This window comes from Aedes aegypti, chromosome 2 (assembly GCF_002204515.2).
Source record: "Aedes aegypti strain LVP_AGWG chromosome 2, AaegL5.0 Primary Assembly, whole genome shotgun sequence".
Classification (NCBI taxonomy): domain Eukaryota; kingdom Metazoa; phylum Arthropoda; class Insecta; order Diptera; family Culicidae; genus Aedes; species Aedes aegypti.
The window spans coordinates 200,512,399-200,536,709 of NC_035108.1; the positions used below are offsets into that span (position 1 = coordinate 200,512,399).

At 36.2% G+C, this 24,311-nt stretch overlaps 2 protein-coding genes across 5 annotated transcripts in view; one reads left to right on the top strand and one right to left on the bottom strand.

The window, feature by feature from the left end:
- The first annotated feature begins 470 nt into the window (after window positions 1-470).
- Window positions 471-23,074, top strand: LOC5572863 (GPI ethanolamine phosphate transferase 2). 4 transcript variants are annotated; one of them, XM_021843703.1, is made up of 9 exons: window positions 484-915; window positions 976-1,375; window positions 1,436-1,642; window positions 8,850-9,192; window positions 9,253-9,446; window positions 9,501-10,155; window positions 21,995-22,133; window positions 22,191-22,509; window positions 22,564-23,074. In XM_021843703.1, exons 1-9 carry the CDS (start codon window positions 764-766, stop codon window positions 22,963-22,965), a joined length of 2,811 nt encoding a protein of 936 aa, XP_021699395.1. In that variant the 5' UTR covers window positions 484-763; the 3' UTR covers window positions 22,966-23,074. The 4 variants fall into 4 exon arrangements, 3 of the variants coding, with proteins under 3 accessions (XP_021699395.1, XP_021699397.1, XP_001660623.2); XM_021843705.1 differs by having other exon boundaries at window positions 485-915; window positions 1,436-1,618; XM_001660573.2 differs by having other exon boundaries at window positions 486-915; window positions 1,436-1,624.
- LOC5572859 (origin recognition complex subunit 1) overlaps window positions 23,016-24,311 on the bottom strand; it is a 43,776-nt gene continuing 42,480 nt past the window's right edge. Inside the window, exon 3 of the mRNA XM_021843706.1 lies at window positions 23,016-23,352. Coding sequence (XP_021699398.1) covers window positions 23,110-23,352 — 243 coding nt within the window. The 3' untranslated portion in view covers window positions 23,016-23,109. The remainder of the gene's footprint in view (window positions 23,353-24,311) is intronic.

Consider the following 24,311-nt stretch of genomic DNA (forward strand, 5'->3'; position numbering starts at 1 on the left):
TGAAGTTTCGATGATTACGATGATTACGATGACGGAGCGTTGATCGTTAATAATGCAATACATGATTTCCCGTACCTACTTATATTCCTAACCATTGTAAATGAACATAGAACGACTAGCCTGTCCAAATTATATGCATGTCCATGTTATATACGTTACCCTATATGCAAATAATGTGCACTTCCAATGGGTCACTGCACAAAAATCATCCTCTCTCTTTCACTCTACCATGAATTTTGTAAACAACAAGGCCAGTAAACGTCAAAATCCTATGCAAAATCAAAACAGTGCAGAGCCCCATGATAATCACCCTCATTCTTGTTTACGGCGTATCCAACTTTCGATCGAATCCTGTTCGTTCGAATCCACGGCCCACTTGATTTTGCTGGCGTAAACGAGAATGCAAAACGGTTTTCGATCGAAAGAGCATTCGAACGTAAACAAGAATAGGGGTGAATATGTTCTCTTTTAAGGAAGCGCCAAAAATTTTTTTGAAAAATTCCGATAAGAACCTCTCAAACAGAGGGTGCTCATCATGCACAGAGTGGCCATCTTCGATGATAGATAGTGCTGGGTAGCAGTCATTGAAAAGGGTACATCGGATCTTCTGGAACTGAGTGACTCGCGATATCATTTTGATAACAATGCCCGGTATCAGTCACCATAGTTTATTCAAACAAAACAAAGGTATTCACTAAAGTTAGCGCTGCATAGATAGATTGGTTTTTGAAATCATTTATAAAAATGAAGTGAAACTACCAAAATGATTGCTCGTATCAAGCACATATTGGTGTATCTTTTCCTAGTTTTTATATTCGCTCTCGGTCTGTTTTGCTATGGCTTTTTTCCTCTATCCTTCTCACCTGCCACCAAATCGAGCATTCATGAACTCCCGGGATCGTTGGACAGTGTGAGGTAAGTTTTAATTGAAGACTTTAGCACCGGAGCAATCCCTTCAATAAAGTTTGTTTTCAGGCTCAACGCATCTTCATATAAGCCACGTAACTCTCGGGCTGTGCTGATGGTAATAGATGCCCTTCGAACGGATTTCGTATCACAAAAGAGCAACGTGCCATTTTTGAATCAGTTAATCGATGATGGCCGAGCTTGTCAGTATCAGCTACAGGTTCACCCACCAACTGTTACGATGCCCCGGATAAAGGCGATGACATCGGGAGCCATTCCAAGCTTCCTGGATGTAATACTGAATCTGGGAAGCCCACAGGTCACGCTAGACACTTTTTTGTATCAAATGGATCAATTGCAACGACGTATCGTGTTTTACGGCGATAATACGTGGACTAACATGTTCCCCGATGTATTCTCCCGCAAAGGTGAAAATGTGGATTCATTGTATGTTAACGACTTTTACGAGGTGAGAGTTTTATGATATCACGAAACATTTATCATGAAAATAATATGAAAATATTTACAGGGCGACAATAATATCACCACGAAGATGCGAACTGAATTCGGAAAGTTCGATTGGAAGCTGATGATTCTTCACTACCTGGGCCTGGACCACATCGGCCACGTTGAAGGGCCGTTTAGTGAGAAGGTACCGGGAAAGCTACTGGAAATGGACAGTGTCATCGAAGAGATTTATGAGGCTATGAAAGTATGGGTTAGCATGATTAGTAAGGTGGGTAATCGTGGCCATTTTTTCAGGTCATGGATTCATTAGAGGTCCCAAACAACTATTCAGTATATGACCATGATCGGTTTCGTCTAAGGTGTGCAAATTGCGATTGAAACTTGTATTGGATTTTGTATGGAAAACCTGCTTTTTGTACACTTGTAATTCATGGAATTTTATTCAAACAGGAGAAACCTGGAATTTTCAGGGTCTTTATTGTGAAACAGTAATTCGTAGTAAAATACTACTGGATTGAATCGTATTTAACAGATCGCCAACGAATAGTAATATTTGAGGTGAAAATGTCTAAACCTGTTCAGGTTAATCAGTTAATTCATGAATAAAACCTTGTACCGCAAACCGGGGGCAAATTGATCACTATTTTACAACTTGTTGTTGTGTTATCCTTCAGAATTCAAATATTGTCAAATAGATTTCGACAAAACCAGTACTCCATTGATCTTTCTCAGTTTATGAAATTGATTTTTCATGAAATAATATTTAACATATCATAAAAATAGTTGTAATATCAAAAAATTAAAATGACACATTGGGGCGAAATTGATCACCATATAACAAAGTAGATGTTAGAAATAAAAATTTCCCTGTCTACTAAATTTGGGTCTCCTGAATCTGGAAACGATGTCAAAATTCTTATAACTCAAGTATTTCATCAGTTTATTGCAAAATTAAACTTTGAAAATCTTACTAATACGCCTAAATGTAGGCAATTTCCATTTAAATTAGCACATTATTCGAGTTTAAACGGTTTTATGTGCAAAAAAACTTTACTTGCTACGCTGTATGATATCAAAAATAAGTTCAGTAGTTGATACTTAAGCTTACACATCATTTTGAACACTCAAAGTTAACATGTAGGCATTGCACCAGCGGATTGTTTGGCACAGACATTTCCAACTGTATTGCTTACACCTTCAAAAACTGTGAATATTTCTATGCAAAACTGACCGTAATAAAAATGAAATAGTTCAAAATCATCATTAGACATTTATAAACTAGAAAACATGGAACGTCTGTGGTGCCAACAAAATCTTCAACATCCTTGGGAGGAAATGTTTTTGGGTACCGACCTGATCAAATTCACCCCAGTGATCAATTTGCACCCGGATTACGGTACCGTCAAATGGAGTATCTTCCAACAAGGGTGAAACTTACAATACTTCGAAATCGTTCCTCGTGCCACACAAATGGTAAGAATATGTCATGCGAGGCATTTGTTAACAGTTACAGCAGTGGTCACCAAAATGCCCTTGGTAAGGTTTTGTACGGCCCGCGAATGGATTTTGAATATTAATGTGATGCGGCCCGCATGTTATAATTTTTATTCCTCCGTGATTAACAAGAATCATCGAAATTGTAGCTTGGGAGTAGCATACCATCTTCAATGTACATTTTCGAGGACTCTGAAATTAGTAATGTTAATAACGGCGCCGGCCACGTCCTTACGGTCATCGGGGAAGGGAAGGAATTTTAGTGTGACATCCTTTGTTACTAAAGACCGAGTATACCTCTGCATCTTCATGGTTGCCACGGGAAGGAGTTTTGTTAGTGGGAGGGCTTCAAAGCTACATGATCAGGATTCACCTTGGTAAGGGATGCGATTTATGTAACCTCTGTTTAAAAAGTTATCTATCAATGCGTCGACATCTTAAACATCGAACTATTCAAAGGTTTGAATCTCGAAATTTTATAAAACATGAATAAGCGCTTATGCCAACATTTAAAGTGACGAACTATTCATAGTTTGTTCAACAAATTCATAAAAAATACATGTTGTGATAAAAATGTGTTATTACAAGCATGAAACGAGCTCACCAATTAGTAATCCATCCTCGACTGAACAATCACAATCGCAGCGTCAACACGTATAAGCAGGAATATAAAAAAAACTCCGATGGCGCGCGAATAAAGTGCAAACTGAAAATCAAAAACACTCCGAGCGCGCAAAAAATAAATAGGACAGCTTGAGTCTTCGCAAAGCGAATCCAAGCGAACGAAGCCACCGAAAACACACTTCGAGCGCGCGAAAATGAATCGGACTACTTGGGTCTTCGCAAAGCACTGGGCAAACGAACGCAGCCACCGAAAAAATACTCCGAGCGCGCAAAAATGAGTCGAACTGCTTGGGTCTTCGCAAAGCACTGATCAGATTGTCTAAAAAGTTAAAGGAAAGAAAAACCTTCTTTTTGTCCCGCAAGTTATGGAAGCTTCTGTCATGTGCAAATATCACAACGACATTTTGGGGTGGACAAGGTGGCCGATATGATTATGCGCAACTTCTACATACCGAGTTTAACAAAAAAAATTGAAAAAAACATATTAGCGAGAGCATCACGTGTATCAGCTACAATCCAAAGCAAAGAAAAACCTACGGTTATTTGCATGTTTATGAAAAACCAGATAAGCCTTTTCAAACCATTCACATTGACCACCTAGTAGAGATGATCGGGTCGCGGGTTTTCAAACCCGAAAGCCAACCCGAACCAGAACCCGACGGGTTCGGGTCGGGTTCGGTTTAATTTTTTTTATTTTTTCGGGTTCGGGTTCGGGTCGGGTTTGAAGGCTAAAAATTATCGGGTACGGGTCGGGTTCGGGCTTGAAAAAAGTCGGGTTTGGATCGGGTTTGGTGAGAATTGTTCACAAAGTAACAACCTGAAAGCTTCCCTATGCTTCAGAAACGATAAATTTATCACAGACAAACAGACTTAACACTTAGAACAAATCTCGATCCAAATCATAGTCACGAGGACATGTACGCCCAATGCTAGAATTAGTGTATTTGGCCGACGGGCCAACAGATGGCGATAGTGTGTAAACGTCAAACGCGAACAAATACGATGCGAGCGCTACGTGTGGTGGATTGGCCACCTACCATATTTTTGAATCGACCGTTAAAAAGGGTGTCGATGGACAATGATGAGAGTGTGACGTCTGTTTGTCTGTGAATTTATCATCTTTTCGAGCTCGGGTTCTATTCGTGTTTTCCTTAGAAAACTTTTTCGGGTTTCGGGTCGGGTTTGGGTTTGAACAGCGACAATTTTTCGGGTTCGGGTCGGGTACGGGTTTGCTTATCAATTTTTGTCTCGGGTTCGGGTCGGGTCCGGGTTTGAAGAAATAAAATAAGTCGGGTACGGGACGGGTTCGGGTTCGAAAAATGTGAAACCCGACCATCTCTACACCTAGGTTCGTTAGAGAAAACGAAGGATAAGAATTTACAAGGTTCCTAAAGTTGTAGTATCCGACCAAGTAACATTTTTAGTTTTTTTCATTTTCACATACTACAAGCTGTTGTTGTATGCTGTTTGTAGGAACCCAGATAGCCGTAGCGATAAACGCGCAGCTATTCAGCAAGACCAAGCTGAGGGTCGTGGGTTCGAATCCCACCGGTCGAGGATCTTTTCGGACTGGAAATTTTCTCGACATCCCAGGGCATAGAGTATCTTCGTACCTGCCACACGATATACGCATGCAAAAATGGTCATTGGCATAGTAAGCTCTTAGTTAATAACTGTGGAAGTGCTCATATGCAGAACACTTAGTACTTAGATGGGTGACCGCTTGGGAACGTCGCGTGTCGTTGGCCTTTTTGCATTTTTTATTTGCATCCTGAGGGTGAATTTGGGTTCTGGGGGGCATTTTAAGACAATCTTACCATGTATGAATTTTTCGAAAAAGGCCTCTAAATGGTGTTTTTTGGCACTTGAAAATCCGATGTGGCCGGAACGGGATTCGAACCTAGGACGGCAAATGGTTGCAATCATTACATGCGTCCAATTTTAGAAAAGTGCCTCCAAATGATGGTTTTGTCATTCAATTAATCAATTTATATTACCACTTTGACCATTCACTCTTGACTTTGGTCAGAATAAAATCCTCTTTTAACGTGACTGCCTTTGTCAACGATCATACCATGTTGAAAACACCAGCTGAGAAGCAGGCTCTGTCCCAGTGGTGACGTAACGCCAGAAAGAAGAGAAGAAGAAGCTGTTGTTACCACCATATCGTTAAAACTCATTTTAGAACTTATTAGATTTAAGAACCTTAATAAACCTTTGATAAAACTCCTTTGAACCCCAAGAGGCCCACACTACAGGAGGTTGTTGAAACTATACCTTAAAACCGTTTTTAAACTTCTTAATTTTGTATAGTATGAATACCTATACCCTTGTTAAAACATACATAAAAGAGCTATTGTATAGTCTTGTTGAGCTCAACTAGCGGTATTAAATCTTTTGCGATATCCTAAAACACGGAATAAAACCGATGTTAAGGCGAAGTAGGCCGTCATTGAAATTTGTACGCGTCGTTGATGATTGTTGCTAATTCATCTCACGATTTCGAATCAAAGAAAATCAGTTGGTTTTGCACTGACACACCTGAAAAAGTATCAGCATACTTTATGCATGTTAGCACGTACAGTGATACTTTTTTCAAGTCAATATAAACTATCAAGGCTGAGTTTTATCACTTTGAAGTGCAAGCTGAAAAGTCATCATTGTTGCCAAAACGAATGACGGGCTACTTAGCCTTAAGAGCTGACGATCTAACAATCATCGGTCAACAAGTTGTATATTAATCAAAACTTTTTTTATAACATTGAAACCATCATGATGTCTGCCGACTCATAACAATAAATTAAAATAATCATTTTTGCGTGGCAGTAAATTTTCTTGCAATCGCGTGAAACTCATGCCAAAGAAAATTTACTGGTGGAATGGCAAAAAAATTCGATTTACCACAACGCGCCACAATTACAACATCATAATTATTTATCTAATATTTTATTCCATTACATTTTTAGAATGTAATACCACGCATATTGTAATTATGAACCCGAAACGGCGTCAATAAAAATGGATTCCATCCAGTTAAATCTTGCTGGTCTTGTCTGGATGGTTTAAGATCAATTGGTGATTGTTCTGTACAATAGAATCATTCATGAGAGGTTTTGATCTTAAGAATCCTTGCACAAAATCCTCCTCTGGCTATTATATACTTAAATCAGATTATTTTTTCTGCAGTAAGACAAATAGGTTTTTTGGGAGCCTTGGCTTGAACTTAATGCACTCAGGAAAGCTAGTGCTGTCAAAAAGGTAAACAAAGCGGAAGATTTGATTTTGTGATACACTTTAATTTAGTTCATTCGTTCCGTTATGTATCTAATTATGTTTTAATGGAAGAAATTGTGAGAAAGACCGTGGTTGAGCATTTTTCAAGCAGCTCAGCTGTTGTGTGCAGCATAGGTGTCCCCCGAGAACGGGAAGTTCAGGCAAGCATGGGAAAAATATGCTACACACGGTAGTTAGATAATTCTACGAGCGGATTGTTTGCCAATTTAATATGTTTTATGATTCTTTATATTCGTGTTTCATAATTCTTTACATGATTATCATTATCCACTGATGATATTGATAACCAAACGCAGACCATAACTTTTATCAGACATTTGAGTTTTAAGAAAACTTTTAACGTGACTTAGAGCAGTCTTAGGAGTTTTATCGATGTCTTTATAAGACAAACAAGCTGAGGTTTTAAGTATAGGTTTTAATAGACACTATACAGCTCCTTCAACATACAATTTATTATCAACAAATTTAGCTAGCAAACAAGTTTTAACAAAAGCACTTATAGGTATCTACAAAGCAATTTAAAGTGGTTTTTACTGAAAAAATCGTTTAGCACTTTTAAATCTATTATTGAATCTGTTGGGATTTAATGCATCTCTAATAAAACCTCAATAAATAACATCTAACATTAAAGAGCATTTAAATTGTTACTTGGGGATCGAGGATCAGCATTTACTTCGAAGGAATTCGAATCATTTGCACAAGACCACGGATTCTATCATGTCCAGGTGGCAACTGCTGGTCCAAAACCCAATGGTCAAATAGAACGGTATAATCGCACCTTGATTCCTCTTTTGGCAAAATTTCAGGATGGACATAAATTGCAAAGGGACAATATTTTGTACAAAGCAGAATATCTGATGAATAACCCTTTCAATCGTTCGATAGGCGACATACCATCTCGTGTTTTGTTCGGTGAAACTCAAAAGTTATGCATAGATAAAAACTTACTCAAGTTCGTCGAAGAAAAGAATTACGACGACAAACGTAACTTGAATGAAATGCTTCAGTGAAACGTTTACAAGAGTACAATAAGCGATACTACGATAGTAAGGTCACAGCTAACACCGTTTATCAAGTTGGAGATTTGATCTTGATTCGAAATGTTGCGACAGTAGGAGAAAATCAAAAACTTAAACCCAAATATAAAGGTTCCTACGTCATTAAAAATGTTCTTGATCATAACAGGTATGTCATTTCCGACATTGATAAATATCAGGTTTCAAATCGACCATTCACCGGTATTTTTGATCCATCAAATATGAAGCTGTACTAGAAATCCAACTCAAATGTGGTGACAAATAATGTATAAACTACTGAGTAACTCAGATTTCCAAATTTCAGGAGGAGTAGCGAAACGCAAATGGTCGAAGTAGAGCAGAGAAGTTTTTTTTTCTATCTTTATTAACGAGATTTTTAGCCCTGGGCTAGTTCTTCTCGGGACCAACGGCTTTACTTCCCTTCCGAAGGAAGTTGTCACTGAAAAATATTTAGTGACTATCTCGGGGATCGGATTCGATCCCAAGTCCTCGGCGTGAGAGGTGTGTTCTAACCACTACACCAGGTCCGACCCCAGAGCAGAGAAGTTTTTAATAAACATTACCTTATCCACAGTCCTTTCCCAACCTCGAGTAACCGCGAGTATAGGCCTATTCACAAGACGTTCCAAATCAGCTGATCGGGAAGCTCTTTTGCAGTTCCTCTAGGGAAATGACATCCTCGTGTTTGCACCGGTCCTCCGCCGATGTAAACTAAAGCATAGACGTATCTGTCATATGGACAGGCCTATGAACGGCTCCCAAATCTTACTAACACTTTGATAAATTACCTATTGAGGCAATAGAAATGCCAGGGGCATTTCAACACCTTGATTTGTTCGACAAGTAAACTTAAGCATATTTTGTGTTGCAATTTTGCACAGTTGTTTGGGGTCCAAATGGAACTGATAAATATTTGATCTGGTTAAATTCAAGCTATTTTCCGTTTTATCATACAGCGGATTACCCACCCTAATGATTAGTTTAATTTAAGAAGATCAAAAGATTTATAATAAATGCATATTACAGGACGAAAAATATAATTCCAAGTCTGTACTGGTAATAACCGGCGATCACGGCATGCGTGATTCAGGGGGCCATGGAGGATCAACGTACCCAGAAACACATGTACCGCTCATAGTGGTTGGTAACGATTGTTCTAAAAGTGAAGAAGATTTTCTGCAAATCGATGTGGCCCCCACTTTTGCCGTACTGATGGGAGTTCCCATACCATACTCATCCATTGGATCGCTTATCATTCCCATTCTAAATCACGTACCGCCAGCAGACAGGCTCTATGCAAGCTATTACAATACTAAAAGGTTAATTGAGAAATCGAAAGCCTTCTATGGAGATCTGCTCAACGACCAAGGTAGGTTTTACCTTCCATACTTCCAGTTTTCTATAGTTTAAATTATGCTTAATATTTCAGAATTTTTTCTTCAATTCAGAGAAGCAAAATTATTGCATTCAATGTATCTGGAGTACCAGGATGATTTAACAATACTACAAAAAGCAATAGGAAAATACGACTCTGCCAGCCGGAACTTGTCGAGACTTTTGATTCAGCACTATATTCGTTACGATATTCCAAGTATAGTGATTGGCACCATGTTGAGCGTGCTGGTATGTAATTAAATACGTTAATTGTTTTTTTTATACTAACATGCATCTTTACAGACTACCCTCTTGGCTACATTGCTATGTATGATTCCATATGGAAGAGAACTAATAGAATTTCACCCTAGATTGAACAGGTGGATGCTTTTGATGGCTATCGCAATTTTGGGAAAAAACTATCTGAACACATTCGTTGGGCTAGAATCTAATATTTTGCGAAACACATTCACTAGTCACGTTCTATTTGTGGTCATATTCACAATTATAGTGATCCATTGGAGTCTTTTAGATGTTTTTTTCCAACTAGTGTGTAAAGATAAAGTTGCAGAGCTCTGGAGTTCACCCGGACTTCTACTCCTATTCGGCTGCATTTTCCACACCTTATCACTGTCCAGCAGTTCCTTCATCGAAGAAGAACACCAAACATGGTATTACTTTAATAATTCGTGGTTCCTTTTAATCACACTGATCGAAATCAGGCTAATGAATTGCACAATCATACATTTTGAAAATGAAGGAAGCAACGAGGTGCTTTTATCGCACTATACACGAAAACGAGGTGAACTTTGCGTTAGTGCCGGTCTGTTCTTCATAGGACACATCATACTTCGGCGGTGGAACCAAACGGGCGATAAGTGGCAGCACATACCCGACATTGGAGATTGGTTCGGAAAGGTGGAGAACAAGCCATGGTTGAGTTTGATATTGTTTTTGGGTAAGTTTGATTTTGTTCTTTGGATATTTTTTGTTTACTATAGGTTCCTATACGGTGTTGTGAGAAAGTTATAGAGAAAGTGTAGCATTTATGGCCATAGTGGTTTCCTATTCGGCCATATGTGAAATGTCGATAACTTTCACATATTTGATCTTTTTGAACATCGAAATATATATCTTACTGCTAAAATGATTATATCGATTATATAGCATTTCCCCAGAGTGTACCATTCCCTAGAAAACCAATCCCCAGAATGAACCGTTCCACAGAAAGCTATATACCTACTTCAAAGTTGAAAAAAAAATTGTTCAAAATATTTATTTCAAAATAGATTTTTCAAAAATTGTTTGCAAGTACCATAAGTGCACCAGCATCCGCTCATGCGCCTATTTCCGCTCACTAATATAAAAATTGATTGTTCGTGTCAAAAATCAACATTTTTCGCACGGATGTATTCTAACAATATTAACAACATTCAAATGAAGTCGTCTGACATTATTTTCATTTGATGAAATAATTCTTTATATTAAAAACACAAGACCTTTTACTTTACTTTTGATGGTGCTACGTCATTTAAGACATGACCTGCGCCGCTATGTTACGCCAACTAACTCGATCCATGGCTGCTAACTTCCAGTTTCCCGATCGCCCCACATTTCCAAGATCTTGCTCCACTTGGTCAAACCATCTAGCTCGTTGCAATCGCTTTCGTCTTGTACCGGCCGGATTCGAGATGAACACCATTTCGTTGTCCGGCATTCTCACAACGTGTCTCGCCCATCACTGTAGAGTTGCGCATGTTCGTGGTTCATTCTTCTCCTCCATACTCCGCCAAAGATCGTCCTAAGCACACGTCGTTCAAAAACTCCTAACGCTTGCAGGTCCTTTTCTAGCATTGTCCACGTATCATGCTCGTAGATGACTACCTATCTTATAAGCGTCTTGTACGTGTACCATGTTACGGAAGTGAAGTTTACCATGCTACGGAAATGAAGTTTACCAGACCGCAAGGTCTTGTGGATTCCATAGTAAGCACGACTTCCGGCAATGATACGTCTTCGAATTTCTCTGCTGCAGTTGTTATCCGACGTTATCAATGCGAGCTCTATCGCGCTCGGTTCCTCCAGTCAGCAGATATTTCGTCTTCGACATATTTACCTTTAATCCAACCTGGTCTGCTTTACGTTTCAGCCTGGTATACTGTTCAGAAACCATCTGGATCGTTCTTCCGACAATGTCCACGTCGTCAGCAAAACAGATGAACTGGCTGGATTTATTGAAGATCGTGCCCCGCATGTTGAAGCCCGCCCGTTTCATAACTTGTCACCCTTTTTGTATATTGGATATATTACTCTCTCCTTCCACCCCTCTGGTAGCTGTTCTGTATCCCAGATCCTGGCTATCAATCGGTGCAGACAAGTGGCCAACCTGTCTGGGCCCATTTTAATAAGTTCCGCTCCAATACCATATTTCCCAGCTGCTTTGTTGTTCTTGAGCTGTTTGATAGCATTCTTAACTTCACCTATTGTGGGAGTTGGCACGTCTCCCTCATCCGCCGACTGATACTCAGTCTTGAAAGCGCAGTGATAAGCCGTAACCTAAGGCCGTAACCTAGGCAGGAAAAATTAGTTTAGATAGTTCTAAAACAAGCTTTTGTGCGATTAAGCTTTTATAGCTTTGAAACACAGTGCCGTACGAACAAATCGCGACGCATGCACCATAGAGGACGCCATTACACCAAATTACAGACAACCGAATATAGGACATTACACACAATAACAAAAACACAAAATCCTATCCCTTTGAAGAAGGTTAAATAAAATAACCGAAACGTCGGACGTAGGAGCAACACACGTGTTAGCTTATTTTTAAGACTGCAGTGCCGAAAATATTTCCAGCAAGCTAACTGAACAATTGAATCAAATGATTGATGCAATGTTCAAAACCACCACTATGACTGAAGCAGTCAAGTTTATGTAAAATTTACTAATCAAACTGTAATTGGATTACGTTTTTAAATGGATAAATAAATAATAATTTAAATATTTTAAATTGGAATGCTCGTTCTTTGAATGGCAAAGAGGACGAGCTGTTTCATTTTCTTACAGCTAATAACGTACATATAGCATTTATTACTGAAACCTATTTGAAACCTTTCCTCAAGGCAGCATTTTGGGACCAATATTATACAATATTTTCACATCTGACTTACCTGAGTTACCTCAAGGATGTCAAAAATCTTTGTTGACATGTTGTCACGATGAAAGGGGTTCCAATAAATTGGTCAGATGAAGTTAAGTATCTAGAGCTCATGCTAGATAAGAATTTAACTTTCAAAAATCACATCTAGGGCATTCAAGTCAAATGTAACAAATATGTAAAATGTCTCTATCCCCTTATTAATAGAAAATCAAAACTTTGTCTTAAGAACAAGCTTTTGATATTCGAACAAATTTTCAGGCCAGCCATGTTGTATGCAGTACCAATATGGACTAAGGAGTGTATCGAAAAGTAGTCGCAAATTTTCAAAACATTCTCAAAAATAATGGGTCGAACCTACAAACAATTTTTTGATCAGAAATGCTTTACAATGTATTAAAAAATGATGATTGCATGATAATTTAGCAAATCACTAACAGATGTCGATGAAAATCTTGCACACCTCTGAAAAAATTGATATGTTAATAAATGTGTTAAATTTTAAGAAAAAATAGTTTTTGTTCATGCTAATATATTCTGTGCCACAACTCTCATGACATAGTGTAAACAATATGTTGAAAAATTCAGTAACATGCATTTGAGAGCAAATACAAAAATCGAAAAAAGTCGATTTTTAAGGACCTCGTTTTTTGATGTTTTATTTCTACACGTTAATGGTAATATCGAACGATTGTAATGAATAAAAAATTGTTTTTTGATTCTAAAAGTTTCTATGCATATTTATGAAGTAACGTAAGCAAAAAAATTTACTCTATATAATTACCGCTGTATATGATAGAGCTTCAAAAGTTGATTAAACAAAAGTGACTTTCTAAAACCGACCTTGTTCCAATAATTGAGCTTTTTTAGAGCAATAATTTATTTTTTTGAGTTTTTTTACGTGCTGTGTGTATTAAACATATTTTCCGATAGAATAAGCTTAACATCCTATTTTGTTTGATATACATTTTGTTCAATACAAAACATCGAATCTTCAGAAGACACTTCAAAAATGTAATTTTGTGCAAGATTGTATTTTCCATGCTTTATAAACCTTGTTCAATTTATATTAAAACTGCATATTATTCAATATTTTTTTTTTTAGCTGCTTCAATATTTGATGACATGATGAGGATTTGCGTGAAAAAAGCTTTTAAAAAGATAAATTATGCTCTGAGATATACCGTTTTCAATGTTTGCGACTACTTTTCGATACACTCCTTAGCTGTTGTAAAACCAGGAAGAAAGCTCTGTAGAGAATTCATAATAAAATTTTGAAAATGATTCTGAAGCTTTCTCCCTGGTATAGTACCAATGAGTTACATAGAATATCCAATGTTGAAACATTGGAACAAATGTCAAATAAAATAATTAATAATTTCAGGCAAAAATTGTTACAATCTTCTATTGCCACGATTAATGCATCATATGTTTAGCTTAAGTTAGGTTAAATATATTCAAAGCGTTTTTTTCTCTTATAAGCAGGTGAAATCAACTCACCTGTAAAAAAATCTGAACAGCTACAGCAAATGAAATGTAATATGTTGTTAACAAAATGTTAATAAAATCTTAAATTTGTTTTACCAAATTAGGATGATGTCTAATAACACAGAACACCTAGATATAAGAAATGATAAAAATCGTTACAATCTTCTATTTCCACGATTAGGTTAAGTTAGGTTAAGTAATAACGAATAAAAAAAAACTTCGACGCCGACGCGAGAAAAACGAACTCTTTGCTTGGACTTGGGTAGAGTGCCTCCTACGCGTATCTGTCAAAGGATACAAACTCTAGTGGAATTGAATGGAAGTGTAAAATTATGGTGCTAAATTTGGTTTTCATATGCTTACAAGGGAGGGTCACGATAGCGCCCCCGGGGATTTCAACCAGACTATTTTTGTTGGATTCTATATGTCAAAATATTATGGAAAAATCTAAAGCCTTTCGGGTGATGGGCCAGTGGTGTAGCCAGGAGGGGCTCTTAACGGTGCCAATTTTTTCATATCGAATATTACAATAATATTTTCTTATTCAACTAAAACTGTAATTTTAAGGCTGATTGCAGTAGTTACAGACAGAATGTATATTTTGTCTATGTAATGTGAAAAATGTATTTTCATTATACCAGAGGCGCAATCAGGGTGAAAACTCGTAGGTACAATTCTATAATAACCTACATTTTTGGTGTCAATTTTCGAACACTGGATGCTATTTCCACCTTTACCACGATTATGAAGACATACCACATGATTTCTCCAGTCGTGTAGTCAGGAAGGGTAAAGATAATAGCAATGTTAACAATGTAGGAGATGAGGAAATACGGTTTGTTCTGGCTAAAGAAGAGGAAACAATGATGACCTACGACTGTTTTGCAAAAGTACACTTTTCAAAGTATGAAAAATGCCTTAGGGCCATCCATGAATCACATATTGAAATAAAACAATAACAATAGACCACAAGAGGGTGAAGGGGTCTGGAAATAGAAAAAAAAAAGATCACGTGGTTTATGGACAGCCCCGAAGTATGAGTATAAATATACTCGATATATATTTCTTATACAAAAATATTATAAAAAAGATAAATTAATCGCTTGCCATAAAATCAAGGCATTTGCTGGTAGAATATATTACAGTAGAGTGGATGATGATTGAATTACAGGTCGGACTCGATTATCCGGAGTATCGATTTTTTTTTCACTCCGGATAATCGAATCCTTCGGATAATCGAATCACTAAGAAAAAAATTGAAATCTTCGATATAAGAACTTAAATGTTATCTTTTCTTGTTGTTTGATTTATATGATGCGGTGGCGTAGCCAGAAATTATTTCTAGAAACAGTAGGGGTCTTTACAAGAAGTAAAAATTTTTTGACCATCATACACAGAAAACCACTTTTTCAACCCACCTTTTCTTAAATACGTTCAAAACTACAAAATCATTCATGTTGTATATTGCAATACCAAATTATCTCAGATTTATGCATAACAATTGAAAAACGAGAACATCAAAAAACAAATTCCGGATAATCGAGTCTAAAATTCCGGATAATCGAATCCCGGATAATCGAGTCCCCGGATAATCGAGTCTCCGGATAATCGAGTCCGACCTGTACTATACTTCAGTGGCTGGCAAATAATCACCGTTACCAAAATAGAGGCAGCAGTTGTTTAACGTACGTTTCCTCACATCATAAAAACAACGAACGTGTCAAAGCAACATTTAATGGTATTTCTGAATGAGGTTCTGTGATCGCATCTGACTGGAAGATAAAAAGTTCTTCTATTGATTGGTTCTTAGACCTCTAATGAAGATAATGTCCTTTCGACATTCCTTAAAAACTTTAAAATCATCAAGAGATAGATTCTGGCTAAATGTACTGGTATTGTGCAACCGCCCTGTAGTAATAAAATACGTCTTGATGATTCAGGGGTTTATTATACAATGATCATCCCTAACGTCAAACAACTACTACTGTACCCTATGTCAGCCTACTATGATCTCACTACATCTCGGGCATCCTGACATTATCGATGACCTCATCGATATCACTACCTTCAGACATGTGATCACTCATCCATTTTCTCATGTTTTGGGGCGAACAAACCGAATTAAATGGAGTATTTGCAATTTGAAATCCTTCTATATCAGTCACCACGTATCTATCGTTAGGCAAAATTTTTTGAATTTTATATGGACCTTTATATTTCGGAGCCAATTTATGAGTTTCACCAGTTTTCAGAACAATGAAATCACCTTCTTTATAATTTGTACATTTTTTCCTTTTCTTATCAATTTGTCTTTTATTATAATTTTGATTGACTAAATTTTGTTGTCGGGCATTTTCGCGAATATTTGTTAAATTAAATGTTTCTAGATCTGGTTGTCTGTTAGCAACATAATTTGCAATGTTGTTGTTTTCACTACCCAAATTATTTTGCTGAAATCCGAACAATAACACACTAGGATAATTACCTATTGACCTGTTATATGTATTATTAAAAATGAATTCAACTTTTGGTAATAATTTATCCCATTTTTTACACGATTCATGACATAATTTAGCAAGCATTGGGGTAAGTGATTTATTCATACGTTCAACTTGACCGTTTGCTTCAGGTGTGTAAGCTGCAGTTTTTATATGTTCAATTTGATTATTTGAAATAAAATCATTAAATTTTCTCGACGTAAAACAGGATCCTCTATCTGTAACAATTCTATTCGGTTTACTATAGAAGTTTATGTAATTCGTCAAATGAACAATAGTTTCTTCTGAGCTAATACTTTTTGTTGGAAAAAAATTAGTAAATTTTGTAAATGCATCTACCATGACTAATATATACTTTGCTCTGTTTGTAGAAGGTAGCTGTATAGGTCCATAGTAATCCAAGTGAATAGTGGTAAAAGGTTTATCTCCTTTATCAACAATTTTTAAAAACCCTTCTTTCTTTCCACTAGGGCTATAAAAAATACAAGTCAAGCAATTGTTTATATAATTTTTAACAAACTTATTCATTCTACTGAACCAAAATTGCTTTCTTATTTCATGCATAGTTTTTTCTACTCCAATATGACCACAATTGCCATGACCTAATTTAATGACATTGTCAATCATCAATTTCGGAACAACTAATAAACGTTTGTTACCATCTTTTTTGAAAAGTACGCCATTTGTAAGCTCAAAATCAGGAAAAGGAGATCTCTCCAGAAGCTCTTTAATTCTAATAATTTTCTCATCCTGCTCTTGTGCAACTATTATGTTTTGCTCTATATCATTTTCATTGAGAACATTGATACTTTCAGCTATATTTTCATCGATTATATTTTGATGGTCGAATTTGAAACTGTCTACATTTTTTTTAACTACCATGTCTTGACGACTTAAAGCATCAACATGTTGCATTTTTGAACAATCTCTATATTCTAAATCAAAATTATAACATTCCAGAAACAATGCCCACCTGCAAATTTTTGGATTAACATCTTTTTTTGACAAAGTTTGAACTAAAGCATTACAATCTGTAAAAATTTTAAAATGAATTCCTGCCAAATAAATGTGAAATCTTTTAATAGCATATACTACTGCCAGTGTTTCAAGTTCAAAGCTATGCAGTTTTGATTCTAAATAATTTGTTTTCCTACTAAAATAACTAACAGGATGAAATTTATTATCATTTTTATTTTTTTGAAGCAGAATGGCTCCGAATCCATAGGAGCTAGCATCACAGTGAAGTTGTGTTTCTGCATGAGGATCATATGTTGCCAAAATTGGCGATGAAATCAATCTGTTTTTCAAAAAATTAAAAGCTTTTAGTTCTTCCTCTCCAAATATAAATTTTGCATCTTTTTTCAAAAGGCTATATAAAGGTCTCGCAATGGTTGCAAAATTTAGTACAAATTTTCTAAAATAACTAGTAAGGCCTAAGAACCTTTGAACATCCTTACAGTTTTTAGGTGTTGGAAAGTTAGAAATACTTTCAATATGAGATTTGTTCAATTTTTTTTCAAATTTATTTATAGTATATCTCAGATAATCTATTTCTTCAAATATAAAACGACATTTGCTCAAATTAATTTCTAATAAATTATCATTCAAAATTTGAAAAACTTTTCCTAAAGTCTCTATGTGTTTTTCAAAACTTTCACTAGCTATCAAAATATCATCAATATAAACAATTATTTCTTCATCATCTATCAATTTTAAAAAAATTCTATTTATAAATCTCTGGAAAACTGCAGGAGCATTACATAATCCAAAAGGGACACGTAAATATTCATATTGACCCTTTGGAGTTACGAAAGAAGTATATTTGGTAGATTCAGGTGCAATTTTGATCTGATGGAACCCAGATTTCAAATCAATAATTGAAAATACAGCTTTATCTCTCAAAGAATCAATCAAATCATCTATAACAGGCAATGGGTAGTTATCTCTTACAGTATTTTTATTCAGTTTTCTATAGTCTACGCATAACCTAAAATCATTATCTTTTTTAGGGATTAATACAATAGGGCTGGCATACGGTGAATTAGTTTCTTTAATAATTCCTTCTCTCAATAATTCTTTAATTTTCCCGTCAACTTTATTCTTTTGATCATATGACAACCTTCTAGGTTTGAAATGAAAATATTCCTCTTTTTTTAACGATATAGTCATTTCATATTCTGTAACTGGCTTATGTGGCTTTTTGTTGAAATAATATTTACTCTTGAAACATTCTAAAAATTTTGCCATCTCGTCATCAGATATTTTTCCAATATTTGATAACAAAGTTTCGTAAATTTCGGAACTGATATTACATATTTTTTTATTATTTACCTGAACGTTAGAAGGATTTTCAAACTGTAAATACCTTTTATTGACATCATACATTTTGATTCCATTTTGAATGATCGTTTTAATCTCTGGACGCATGATCACATCTCTTCCGATTATGGCATCGACGAGTCCTAAGTATTTGTCAGCAACAACATGAAACTCAATTCTGAAATGAATGTTTTGCATGATTATCTCAGTCTTAAAAATTCCTAAAATTTTGAGCCTATTTCCACTAATACTTTTATATTATTTACTATCGTTATAATTGGAAATTCTAGATTTTTCTACTAAACCTCTACGTATTAGTGAAATTGGACTCCCTGTATCATATAAAGATTTAAATATTCTATTTTGACTAGGAAACTGAAAATCTACCAATCCTGAACGTCCATCTTCTACAGCTAAGTCATCTTTAACAACAGCATTTACAAATTTTGGTTTTGGAGCTTCATCACGCACATTTCTCCTGTTGGGATTGGGCCTCGAAGTATTATTACGATTCTTCCAGCAAAATGCAGCAACGTGTCCAGGTTGATGACAAGAATAGCACTTGATTGGTTTCCAAGAAGACAAATTTGATGCTGAGGAAATTCCGAACATTCTGAAAGCTTGAATAATTTCTCCAAGGGTTTTGAAATTTGATAGTCTTGCTTGATTTTTCAGTATCGGATCCATTATTCCTTCTACGATGTACTCAAGTAGTTCTGATTCTGGCATCTTCAAAGGTTGAGCTATAACTTTTTTGGTTTGACAATAATCAGAAAAAGTTTCAAATTTTGGGGACCAGGTTCTATTCTCCAAACGCTTGCGAATTTCAAATGTGTTCACAGGACGATCAAAAAATTCTTTGAGGTTCTTCAGTATTTCATCGTAACTCTTCAACATAAAATCAGCTTGCGAATGTAGCCAGGATAGAGCTTTACCTTTAAGGTTCCGGATGATCACAAACTTCATGATAAACTCGTTAACTTTAAGCGCATTTTTCGTATTCTCCAAAACAGCTACAAAATGATTGACATCTTCTTCAGAAGCTCCAGCAAAGGATGGCAGCATAATAGAAATCTCTTCCGGTCCAAAATGATGAATTTGATGGAAATTTGAACTATTTTGAATCAACGGAATATTTTCCTTGATTGAATTTTGAGCTTGAATTTGATGAACATTACAATCTTGACTGATACAATCTCCACTTCCAGGTTCGATGCGATTTGACACCGACCCTGAAGCTATGTGGGCAGCGGAAGCAGCAGCATTCATTGCGTGTGGCACGGCGATACCTGCAGCTTGTGATCCGCTTTCTTGAAATGAATTTCTACGTATTCTCGACGTCCTTTCCAAGCACACGTCTCCTATTCTCTCCTCAGGTAAAGGACTCGTAACAGGATGGACAGAGTTTACAGAATCTCCAACATCCACAGTATTTGAATTTCGGGTTTCGTTTCCACTTTCTCCACGGGAAAATCGATTTTCAAATGCACCATGGCTTGAGAAAATTGTCTGTTCCATTTCTGCAGAGGTCTTTTGGCTTCGTAATAGCATGGCTTATCCCACTTCTGAACTGTAGTAATAGAATACGTCTTGATGATTCAGGGGTTTATTATACAATGATCATCCCTAACGTCAAACAACTACTACTGTACCCTATGTCAGCCTACTATGATCTCACTACACGCCCGATGTGTACTTCTTCCGTTCATATAAATACTTTGTTATAAAGTACCGTCGATGTAATATAACTAGACATAATCCACGAGCCATTAAAGTCGATTTCAGTAAATTTTTATTTGTACTTAATGTACCGATTTTTTACTTTTGAATCCATTCGAATTGAAAGATCCCAAGTAACCATGGACCATTATATAATTACATATATAATGCAGCTGCATTGCCGTAAGCCTACCATTAAAGTAGTTTAAAAGTGGAAAAGGGCACTTTTACAGTTAAATTAATGCAAAAAGGACGATAAAGCAATGAAGCAACTTATAAAGTAATATTAATGCAGCAGTACAATTTATAAAGTGATGTTAGTGCTTTGATACATTTGTAATGTGAGGTTAATGCTTCATTGCTTGACTGCTTATTTGTTGAATAAGAGCAATGTTGCATCAATGGTGTTGATATGCAATAGAATACGTGCAATGTTATAATGCTTGTGGTTACTTGGGATATGTTTGGTGTCAACTTCAATACCACCCATAAATATCACACAAAATCATGATTTTCCTCGAACATTTTTTTTTTTCAAAAGTTTAACATTTATAATTTTTTGATAAAGTATGTAAGTGATGTAATTAATTTCTGCTTTTATACGATGTTTATCAATTGGCTTGGTATAATTGGAAATTAAATTACATTATTTTTATATCTTATTTTTTAACGAATGCCTTTACTGGCAACACTTTCGATTCAAATAAAAAAATACTTATACTTTCTCATATTTTGTGTAGTTTAAAAAATAGTCATTGCAATCACTCAGAATCCATGTCGTTTTTTTGCTTTATCTGTAGAAACCGTATTTCATCATTTCATACATTGTTAACATTGCCCTTATATTTGCCCTTCCTGTCTACAGGGGCTGTCCATTAATTATGTAAGACAATTTTGGAGGTTGTCCCACCTCGACATTCACATTTTTCTACACGACCATCAAAATCCAGAACAAACCATGCAAACCATGACCGTTCAAAACAAAAAAAAATGTCACGGCTCTTCAAAACTGTAATCTTCTTCTTCCCAACGTTTTTTCAAACCCGAATGCGAAATGACTCGAGGTGACACGATTTTTCCAGTTTTCGGAGTTTTGAATTTTTGCTCTATAAACGCAGCATGAAATTGAACTTGTTTATATGCATCGCAACGGAATGATTGTGCTCTTGCTGTTAGCACTAATAGATTTCAATTAGTTGAAAACAGAAGCGAAATATTATCGATTGAATTATTTAACATCATTTTCAATCATTCACCTCGAGATGGCTGCCCGAAAACGATCATAGTGGAGAGACAAAAACATTCAAGCAGTGTGTGAGCCGTTGGCAGCGCAAAGCCTGATGGTATAGGCCTCTGCACTGTTTTGATTTTGTATGGGATTTTGACTTTTACTGGCCTTGTTGTTTACAAATTTCATGAAAGAGTGAAAGGGAGAGGTATATATTTGTGCAGAGCCCCATTGATGCTGCTTCTGCTTTGTGGTTTGGTTGACTGGCAGAATCGATGAACTGTTGTAAATAGTGGTCACAGTTCCCAAGCCTGTGCAAAGCCTTCTGTTTCGCCAATGAATAATCCCTAAAAATGTTATTTTTCCAATAACTCTTCTTTACTTCCAGGATTGTGTTATCTTATGTTTTCCATCTTACAATTTTGTGGATTTCTTACTGGCATTCTGAGTATGACTGCATGCTTGCTAATATACTACTACAGATCTATGACCGGTACAGTTAGTCTTTGGAATATCGTCCCGCCAAAGTAAGTATCCAAAGAGACTATTGTTACGATGTTTTCAACATTTTCTTTTTTTGCCAGGATAAATAGCTGCATCAATATTTTCTGGATAAATCTTCTAGAAATATTTCTAATAGCTTTCCTTCCCAAAGTGTATCGAGCAGTAATGCGTAGATCAGAACGCAAATCCAATCAAGTGCTAGTCAGCGTCTTGTGTTGCACCGCACTGACTTCAGCGCTGATTCACAAGCCACACAATGTTGTTCTAGTCGGAGCAATTATGTCCTCTAGTCGATATGTGGCTAAAAGAATAGATCGTATATCGGAGAGCAAAGCGGAAAATTTACTTCTCAAAATTGTGACACACGTTTGGTTGGGAAAACTGTTTTATTTCTATCAGGTAAGTTGATAGCAGTATTCAATATGATGTAATTTTGACAAAAACTTATTTTAGGGTAATTCCAACAATTTGGCAACAGTTGATCTCAACGCAGGATATGTGGGACTGAGCAGTTTCAATTTTGTGCGAGTGGGATTGTTTCTTACTTTGAACACATTCAACGGGCAAATTATCAGCTTCCTAATGCTTGTTTATCATTTAGCTAGTGGTGTCAAACGAAAGCCTATAATCATGTCAACGCCAATCGAACGAAGAGGTCCAATTGTAAAGCAACATCTACTAAAGCTTTTGGGGTTGTTATATATGGCGCCGTTAACGTTCTACATCATTGTAGTTGCGGTGATGCGGAACCACATTTTCGTTTGGACTGTGTTCTCACCAAAAATCATTTACGACTGTTTCTACACTGTGATGGTTATAGTTCAATTTTTAGTAATCAATTGTATGTTTAAATAAGTCGGATGATAAAGGTGTTCGGATAGATACAACAAAACGAGAAATCAACCAGTATTCCTTTAAATAATTTGTCGGTTTAATAAGAATAAACATTTTGTTACATACTTAATATTGTGTCAGACTTTTTGTTTAACATAATTCAATTCAAATTAGCTTACTTGCCTGCAATGCAAAGTGCACATCGTCAGCGCTGATGTTGAGGAGAATCTTCTGATAAATATCGTTGCGTGAATTCTCACAAATAAGTAGCCGCGAAGCTCCCAGCCGGCTACAGATGGCAATGGCTCGTCCTGGATTAGGTACTCTTATGTCGTTGATTGCTGCTAGTGTTTCAAACTGCGAATACACTCCCAGGAAGCAACATTCTTCTATGCCGGTGCGAGTAACCTAGAGAAAAAGGAAAAAAAAGATGATTATCATGCAATTCACACAACTGCAAGATCGTCACTCATCGCTTGTATTCTATGAATCTCCGGGCCTTTTTATGATCATAGCCAATATTCCAATGGTTGTCATTAAAATACTGTTGGATTAAAACAGAATACGTATCTAAGGGGGGCCACCAAATTCCCATTTTTACTGGTTTTCCCGGTTTTTTATTTTGATAACTGAAGCAATTTCAACTCAACATCTATAATTCGATTTTTATTCATGAAAATGAAGAGTTCTCTAAAGCAAATAAGTTTAACCCTTCCTTTCCCACAACTTTGCTCGACTATTCCGTTACGAGAAAAGCGTTTTTTTATAAAAAGTGCTTGAATAAACAATGTTTCAAATGGGCTAGTTTTACTGAAATTAGTTTAAAAAAAGTTGTTTTCCAATAATAAATTGATTGTTTATCAATAGTTTTACCAGTTCGTTAACTTTTGGATGAGTCTGATGAGTATAAAATTATATTCTAGTAACAGCGGACCGCATGGATTCTCGAAGCACAATGCGGTCCGCGGAACAGTTCTGGATAAATGAAAAAAGATGATCAATTTTTGAAAATAAATTCAAAAATATTGAAAACATTTATATAGATTTAAAGATACCTTTCATAAATGGCGGACCCAAAGCAAAGGGATGTAAGTGACATTTTGGTTACACCATTGAAATGTTTAAAGTAGAGTCGAAGCGCGTTATAACGACATCGCAAGGGACCGTCGCAATAGGGAAAAGTCGTTATAGAGAATAGTTATGACATCGGAATGTTTTTCATGGGACCGAAAAATGTCGCTATAGAGAGCTTTTGTCGTTATAAAAGTTGTTGTTATAACGAGCTTCGACTGCACATTGGTCCCAAAGCCATATCTAGGAAGACAAAAATGATTGTGCCACATCTTCGACATTATTGGTGAAATAAT

Bases quoted from the DNA above. Each gene is read 5' to 3' on its own strand.
- LOC5572863 (XM_021843703.1), top strand. From the start codon at position 764: ATGATTGCTCGTATCAAGCACATATTGGTGTATCTTTTCCTAGTTTTT. The intron at 1,376-1,435 runs GTGAGAGTTTTA...AAATATTTACAG, and splicing joins ATGTTAACGACTTTTACGAG to GGCGACAATAATATCACCAC. The intron at 22,134-22,190 runs GTAAGTATCCAA...TTTTTTTGCCAG, and splicing joins TGGAATATCGTCCCGCCAAA to GATAAATAGCTGCATCAATA.